Raw genomic sequence first — 8520 nt, 5'->3', positions numbered from 1 at the left:
CCGCGACCTCTTCCCACGGAAGGGACCACACCGCATCTCACACGGTAGCTTACTCGCTTCCTGTGAGTGAACATTGTCGACTCTCTCTTCTGTTCTCCGCTGGTAGGGTACATCAGGACAGTGTGAACCGGCTCACCTCACCCTCCCTCCCTCACACCCTCCTAGACACGAGTCGGCTGATTTGCTATCAAAAGCACGCGAGGATAGGAGGAGAGAGGAGGAATTAAGGAAAAGCTGGTCGACAGGAAGCGATAAGCATAGAGAGCGAAGCGAAGGCAAGCGCAGACCCAAGAGAAACATCAGGCAAAAGAACGACCAGCTCTGGCGTGTGCGTGCGCGTCTCTGTTTCTCTTATTTGTCCGTGTCAGCGATTAACCTTCTCTTTGCTTGCGATAAGCTGCCCCACCCTATATTATCCTCTCGTCCGATCAGTTTTTGCTTTCCTTCCTCCGTTTGTTTGTCGTCATTTCCTCCGCTTCTCCGCTGACAGAAGCTGCTGCCCCTCTCTCTCTCTCCCTTGCCTCGGCCTTTTCTTTGCGGTTTCCTCGTATCGCTCCCTCCTTTGGGTCTCTCTCCCTCTCTCTCTGTGTGTAGTCTGCAGAACAGCGGGTTACGTTATTAGCAGTATTGCCTTATTTATTTTTCATCTTCCCCTCCCCTCCCCTCCCTCAGTCCTCCTCCCTCCCTCTCTCGATTTCCTTTGCTGCCGCCTCATCCGTGGAGTTGCACGCAACGCTCTTCCTTCCCCAGCGAGAGGTGCAGGACACGAGGCGGAATACACGATCACAGTAGCGAAAGAGGAAGAGGGGCCCATTCAGGAGCACCGCTTGTTGGACTGGCGTGCGACTGTCTCGAGCACACACACGCCTATATATATACATATATGGTAATAAAGGGAGGGGGGGAGCAAATCAAAAGCCTTAACGCGCAGCTCAACCACAAAAAGAGGAAGAGAGACGAAGTCGAACACTACTCAGCATTTGAGTCCAGGGACAGGAGGCAGGCAGACAAGCAAAAGTGCACCGCGTGAATTTTTTTCTTCGCCGTGGGGAGCGGGAGGAAGAGAGACAAACGACGTCCACCACGTGGGGAAAGCCGTACACACGCAGTCACTTTGCTCCTGTGAGGGAGGGAGGGGGGGAAGAGCTGCCCTTCCCTGTGCGCTCGTCTCGCTTCGTACTTTCCTTCTTTTCATTGCTCTTTCTGTGGGGGTCGACTACTCTACCACACACACACGCAACACACACACACACAACAACTGTTTTCTCTGTGTGGCCGCTCTTGTCGTTCTGCCCCCTGCCTGTAGGGAGAGGCACCTGGACAGCCTGGGTGCGTGCGTGCTTGTGTGTCTCCCCTCTACGTGTAGCGCGCGCCTCATCTACTTTTGCCTCCTTTCGTATGCCAAGCGTCTTTCTTTTTGTTTTTCACCGACTTGTACGCTCGTGCTCGATAGCTGTAGAGCTATTTTGCTCCTCCCTCTCACGCCACGCGTGCACCTCTCTGCTCGCTTACGCGTGGCTGCCCACGTTTCTGTGGCTCAGCCGGCGAGTGGGTCTGCTTGCCTGGGTGCTTGTGCTTTGTGTGTGTGTGGGGGGAGGGAGGGAGGGTCTCACAGCTTCACTGTAAGCGATCTTTCTCTTTCACTCGCGTGCATACGCGTCCCTCCTCCCCCACCGCCCACTCATCCGGCGTCTGCTTTTCTTCGTAGTTCGTTAGCGTCTCTTGCCACTCGGCGCCGTCAACGTGTGCTTTGACCGTTGCTTCTTTTCGTGTCTTTCCCCCTCCCCTTCCTCATCACTCATTGACACGGCACCTCGCGGGTGCTTTTTTTCTCTTGCTCTCCTGCTCTGCCCTCCCTCCCCCCCCCCTCTCCCTCATCTTGTGCAGCGAAGGATAAGTGGAGGAGTGGTGCACCGCGCGAGCGAAATTGACGTGGGCACAGAAGGAAACAAGGAGTGAGGCAGCGAGCGCTTTCTGAGAGACGTGTAGGAGGGTGCCTGCATGCACGCAGGCATCAGCACACGTGAAGAGTCGCACCTCATAACTCGTGCACCCCCCTCCTCTCCCTCCCTCTCCCTCTCTCTCCTCCTTCCTTTTCCGTGCAGCGAGAGAGCAGACGCCTCCCCCCTCCCCCCTCTTATATAGTGAAACTAGGTAAACGGAAAGGGAGGCACTCTAGGCAAAGGCGTACACACGCGTATATCCTTCTTTGCCTCCCCTCCCCTCCTCTCAGTTCAGTTCAGCTAAGCACAGATTTGAGCTGCTTTTCGTCTTTGCTTTCTCTCTCTCTTCCTTCCTGTGGACGCTAACTCACGCTTACAGGTGTTCACGCCTAGAGAGGAGTAGGAGTCCCCCACCCCCATCACCCCCATCACCCCCCCCCTCCTCCTCCTCCTGCATTCAGGTTTGCCGCGTCTGGAAGTGTCTGCACTCGCACACACCCCTGACGAAAGGCATTGGAGTTGGGGAGCGAGCGAAAGAAAGTGTGAGCACGAGACGTCGTACGAGACACAGAAAAGACTCCCTGGGTAGAAGTCTATAACTTGTGGCCGTACTTCTTATCGTTGTCGTGCCGGCTTTTAGGTGTGTGTGTGTGTGTGTGTGTCTGCTGCACACCTCCACCTCGCTCACCCTCTCCCTCTCTATCGCAGCCCGCCCACCCCCGCTGCTGCCCGGTCCCACAATCCCGTACCATACAACACGGTCTACACCGTACAAGTTTTGGGGGACCGGCAATCATCAGCGAGTACTGACGAGCAGTTTTCCCTCCCTCTAATCTGGTGCTTGCTGTCCGTCGCGTTTGCGATCCACCAGCTCTCTCTCTCTCTCTCTCTCTCTCTGCCTAACGCGCACATCGCTGACGTAGCGCAGAGAGCACCCGCTGTGGGAGAAGGGGACTGACAGCCAGCAATCAGAAACAGCAGTAAAGAAAAGTAAGTGGGATGATCCAAGCATACTTGTCGGACCTGGCGCAGCACATCAGCCTGCACCCCAGCTGTCGTGCCGAGCTGCGCCGTCATTGGCCGGCCCCGCACTACCACAAGACACCCAATGATGTCTTTGAGGAAGCTGAAGAGCTACTCTGGCGCCAATGCACTGAGGCCACTTCAGTCCCCTCCTCGACTACGGCGGTGATTGGCGCTCATTATGAAAGTAAAACAAGCCGCAGTGCTGGGATGTTCAACCCGTATGAGACCTTCAGTCTGCACTTGAAGCGCAAGCGTAAGAAGCAAGCGATAGCTGGTTCTCAACGCCACTTTAAGGACTTGTCTCTGGAGGAGCAGCAGCAGACGACAACAGAAACATCGCTGTCGAAAGCGACGCGGCAGATCAGCAGCAGCAACCTCAGCGTGAAGTCGACGAGCTCGGCACGCGTTAGTGGCGCTATCCCGTCCACCCCCCGTACATCTCCGCGCACGCGATCCGGCAATCTCGGAGGCGCATCGGCCATCACGGCAAATCCGGCAGCCGCTGTGGACGCGAAGGGGAAGCGAGCAACTTTGTCAACGTCTGCAGCAAGCGAAGCCACGGCCGCAGTCAAGAAAACCAAAGGAACCAGCGCACCCGCTGCACGGCCCTCCGCGTCGGCTAGCAGCCCGGCGAAGGCCGCCACCGCCACCGTCGTCGCCGCCCCTCCTCCCCCTCCTTCTCCCGGCCCCCTCGCGAGTGTGTCCTCACAAAAACGCTCAAGCGGGGCGGCGGCGGAGGGCCCGTCGCCTCCGCTCTCCCGCGCAGCCGCAGTCACCCCCTCCAAGGCGGCGGCGGCAAAGAAAGAGTCCGCTGCAGCCCCCGTGAGCGCCGCAGAGGACTCCGGCTATGCCATACCGAAGCGAAACACGAGAAAACCCAAGTCAGCGGGCTGCGATGCAAGCGATACGAAACCGAAGAGAGCGGGCAGCAGCTCTACGGCGCCGGTCTCGCCGCGCGTTAACGCGACGACGACCTCAGGCTCTCCTAGAAGCGAGGTATCCACTAAGAAAAAAAAGACCGCTGGCAGCTCGAGCAGCAAAGTGGGCAGCGTTGCAGCCAACAGTGACAGCGGCAGCGAGAGAAGGAACTACGTACGCGACCCGCTACACATCCGCCTTCCGCACAACTCGCCGTACCGAGGACGACAGGCGACCGGTCGAAGCGGACATCATCCTGTGCACGTGACAGTTCGCTGGAGCGGGGCACGGCAGCGGCGGCATCGCTTCCTCGCGCAGTACCCGGCCTTCGCGCGACTAGAGAGGGAGATGCTCCTGCAGCTGCCGATTCGCCGCGCGGCGCCGTGGGGGAGCTCAGATGCTCATGAGATGGGGCTAAACGTGGTCGCGTGTGAAGATGACAGTTACCGCAGAGTGGTGGAAATAGTGCCGCGCCAGTGCTTCACGTCACCACGGGAGTCAGAATCTGTGGAAGGCTCCGACGCCGCCAGATCAACGGGTCGGTCCGCCGCACACCCGCATCGTACCGTTGGTAACACCTCCTCTGACAACGCCCCACACGCTGACGTGCCACTGCACCTGATGCAGCAGCTGTGCTCCAGTGACAGAGAAGCCAATCAGACCACCACAACGGCAGCAACAGAACGACGCGCCTCATCTTCTACCGCCAGCCGTCCCACTGCCCCCCACTCACACGCCCGCATGCACGGCCTGAGCGAAGACGAGGAGATTGTCTCGTGCGCTGTTACCCACAGCTCCGTCATCAACAGCAGCAGCGGCAACGTCCTTGCGCCCCGTCTCTCCGGTCGGAATCTGACGCTGAAGAGCTCGACGATCCTGTCGCAGAGCACCACCCTCACGGCTGCGCGCACGTCAGCGCTCGGTATTTCTGGCTCGGAACTGCCAACGCCATCCAGCATAGAGCATTTCCCTTCCATTTCTCACTGCGCTGCCTGCCAGCCGAACTCGATTCTCATCATTCGATCTCCTCCGCAGGACTACGTCGACGAAGCCGCGGCTTGCGGCTCCTACTACCACTCCCGCCAACTTGGCGTGGCAGAGAACGCGAACAATTCTCGCAGGGTGATGGGTCCTGTCAACGCCCACGGAATTTGTGGGCTGCCGGGTGGTGTTGCCTCCGCCCACAGCCAGAGTCTCCTCCGCGTCACTTATGTGACTGCGAACACGCACAGCAGTACACACGCGCTCTCTGCACAGCACCAAAGCCTTAAGCTCAGCACAGATCGAGGCTCGAACCTGTCCACCCCTCAGTCCGTGATATCCGTCCCCTCCTGCGCCACCCCGTCTCTACAGCCGCCGCAGCAGCACAGCGGCCTCCGTGGCGTGGCCTACGGTCAGCCCCTGTACTCCCTGAACGCGAGCGGTCGCAACTTCTCTGATCCCATGGCAAGCGGGCACGTGTTGTCCAACTTGAACAGCCCCACACACGTAAACGCTGCCACAAAGACCCGTGGCGGCGTTGGCGATGGTGGTGGGGCTGCGCACGCAGGTGGTGTCATCCCTGCCTTGCAATCGCCGCTGCCATCTTTTCCCTCGATGCCGCTGTTCCCGACCTCCCCCTTCTCCCCCGCGGTGACCGCGCCAATGCTGCTGATGCGGAGCGTAAAACGTTGCAGTTCCACTTCCACAAGCGCCGGTGGAGGTCAGGAGAAGCCGCCACCACTCAGCGTGAAAAGGGTGATGACGCAGCGAGGTCGCTCATTCCTTCTGCGTCAGCAACACCAACAAGAAGGCTCGAGTCATGCGCCCCCAGGCGACTGCGCCCCTGTCGGTGTGGAGTACGGCACAGAGATTCCGCCCCATCCCTCACACGAGGACCCCCTCCCCCTCACGGCTGACACGGTGGCCTTCACTCCACTGGCGGTGCACATGGCCTCCAACTTGTACAAGGACTCCAAACCTCCAAACTGGCAACTGGCGCAGGCGCTTCTCAGCTTGGCGCCGCCGCAGCCGCCGCCGCCTCCTCCTCCTCGAGCCTCGAGGCCTCTGGACGCCGCGCCGGGCGCCCCGCAACTCCTGGGAAACCAACAGGCCACTTCCGCCCAGCACCTCACAAGCGGTGGCGAAGGTGCAGACCACACACCCCGCATCCCCGCGCAAATACACTGGCAGTCCTCACACTTTTCGGTCAACTCGGTAGTACCCAGCGGTACTGGCGAGTCATTTCAGTTGCTGCAGCAGCGCACCCACCCCTCTCACATAGAAGTGACCCCCACCACTCTGTGCAGTGACGAGTGGTATCTGCACCCTCTCATGGGTGACGAGGGCGGCGCCAACCACAGCAGTGCCACCTACTGCAGCCACGCCTCCGTCTCGCAGGTAACGCAGCAGTATGGGGACTCGTCCACGTCGTTCATGCGGTGCGGCAGCGACAGCAGCCTGCCGGAGACGTCACTCTGCCCCTTGGCGTACACGCAAGCACGCCTCTACTCCACCAGCGAGAGCACGGCCTGGCGCGAGAACACCAGCATCGCCACAGTCGCAGCGACGCCAGTCCTGTCCACAATGTTGGCGCACGGCACCCCCACAGGGTCGTGCATGAACTACCTCGGTAACTGCTACAGCCCCTTGTTCTTGGAGCCACAAACATCGCTCTACCGGTCGCACCAGCACAACTTCACCAGCTTGGTGCGCTCACACCAGCGCGTATCCAGTTGCTCTCTCGCGTCGACGTCCTTCCTCAGTCACCCGCTTGTGCGCACGCCCTCGCCAGGCCTGGCTCGTACATCGCCCTTCGCCAACACCATGGTGACCTCAACCGCTTCAGCACCACAGGTATTCTGCAAGTACCAGCGGTCAGACCACCAGCGCCGCCGACACCGGCTCCTGCCACCGCTGCCGGGGATGCGGTGCCCTGGTATGGCTGGCAGACTCGCCTTCGACGCCTACCGCGCCGCAGTCCACAGCGGCGTCATTACCGAAGAAGAAGAATGCAGCTATTACCTCAGCCATCGTCGGTGCACCTCGGCGAGGGCGACACCAGTTGCGTCCTTGATCAACCTGTACCGCCAGTCGGCGGCGGTGACACCGGCGCCTGGCAGTCCACTCTGCGTGGTGTCGCTGGCAGACTGCCACATCCGCTCCCCTCTGGGCGTCACGCCCTTGAGTACAACGGATGACGGGCACAACGCGAGGGCGCGCTGGGACGACGAGCAAGAAGAGAGCAGTGAAGTAGCGGTTGAACGTGAGGAGACCACCTCCGACACACTGCACTGCATATACCACATCCCTCGCTGCTGTGATGACCTGTACCACCGCGACGAGGAGGCGCTCGAGATGCTCAGCATCACGACGACCTCATCCTGCGCCTTTGGGGCCGGTCTCGATGGGCTCTGTTGGAAGGACTGGATGCCATCTTCTCCCGTAGATGCGGGCGAAGACATGCTGCGGGCAATGGAGCAGGCCACCTCCACAGCAGCAGGATCCCCGGCGTCCTCGTACGCGCGGGACTCGAGCCGCCTCTCTGCAATCGTCCACAGCAGTAGTCGAAGGAGTCAGGACCCGCTTAGCAGCGGCCCGCTCGCATCGCTGCCAACCCCTAGTGCGACCCCCGCTGCGGACTCCTTTTCGGCCGCCTCACCCACCATTGCGGGCGCTGGTGCGCAGAACAGCACCATCGCTGCGAGCAGCCGTCAAGCATCGAGTGTGTTTGGGAACGGGGGAAGAGTGGCGCCGCGCAACTCCGATGATCTCGTCTGCGCCACCTGTCGTGCCCTCGACCCTGCGTTAACTGAGGGCGTAAGCATGGACGACGCCTATCTGCTCGCCACCTCGCCCGCCTACTGCGACGGTGGCGACAGCCCGCTACTGCAGCGCCACCACCGGCGCCAACACTCGTCCACTGGTATGTCGTCCGATTGCGAGAATCACCGGAGCGCGCCGGGGAGCGGCAAACGTGCGTTCATTGCGGAGTGGATTGTCTCGAAGTTGCAGAAGCACATGGAGAAAAAGAAGCAAAAGATGCAGCGCAAGGCGCTAGAATTTGAGGCCGCTACCACGACAGGCAAAGGCGGCACGGCGGCCGGAGTGGGCAGTACACGGAAGCCTCGCCTTGACGCCGGATTAAATCTGCTTTCGTCGCCTACCGGTGCGCTGCGGGGGCATAGCGGTACGTCGAGCATGTCCGAGCTGAGCGACATCTGCTCGCCGTGCGGTGGCAACTCCGGCCAGCTTTCCAAGGGCTCTGCTAGCCGTCGCCAGCGGCTTGCCTACCTGGTCACGGCGTACCAGACGGAGCGCGTCATTCACGAACAGAAGCGGCGCGAGGTGGAGGCGAACCACCGCGAGCTCGAGGCGCTTGTGCACCGCAGCCGCATGAAGATGACCCCAGCGGCGGCGGCGGCGGGCTACTACTACGAGGCTCATGTAGTAACGTCCCCGTCCATTACTCAGCCGCTCGCGCAGTCACACAGTAAACCCTTCGTCAAGGCGCCCTTGAAGCCCGCCACCACCAGCGCGGCGACGGTGGCAAAAAAGGCAGATGCCATCGGTGACGGCGCCACCAGATGCAGTAACAAGTGCGCGAGTAGGACTGGGGAGCACATTGAAGACCCGGCGATGGAGAAGCACCCGT

The 8520-nt window shown here is 60.6% G+C and overlaps 1 protein-coding gene across 1 annotated transcript; it reads left to right on the top strand.

The window, feature by feature from the left end:
- Positions 1-2942: 2942 nt before the first annotated feature.
- Positions 2943-8519, top strand: LBRM_10_1050 (conserved hypothetical protein; the record flags this gene model as incomplete). Its single annotated transcript, XM_001562823.2, has 1 exon — positions 2943-8519. A coding segment is annotated over one exon (5577 nt), but the record flags the coding sequence as incomplete, so codon positions are not given.
- Between the last annotated feature and the right edge of the window lies 1 nt (position 8520).

Source organism: Leishmania braziliensis, chromosome 10 (genome assembly GCF_000002845.2).
Source record: "Leishmania braziliensis MHOM/BR/75/M2904 complete genome, chromosome 10".
NCBI lineage: Eukaryota > Euglenozoa > Kinetoplastea > Trypanosomatida > Trypanosomatidae > Leishmania > Leishmania braziliensis.
The sequence above is the reverse complement of the archived record's forward strand: the minus strand, read 5'-3'. Positions and strand labels throughout refer to the sequence as shown.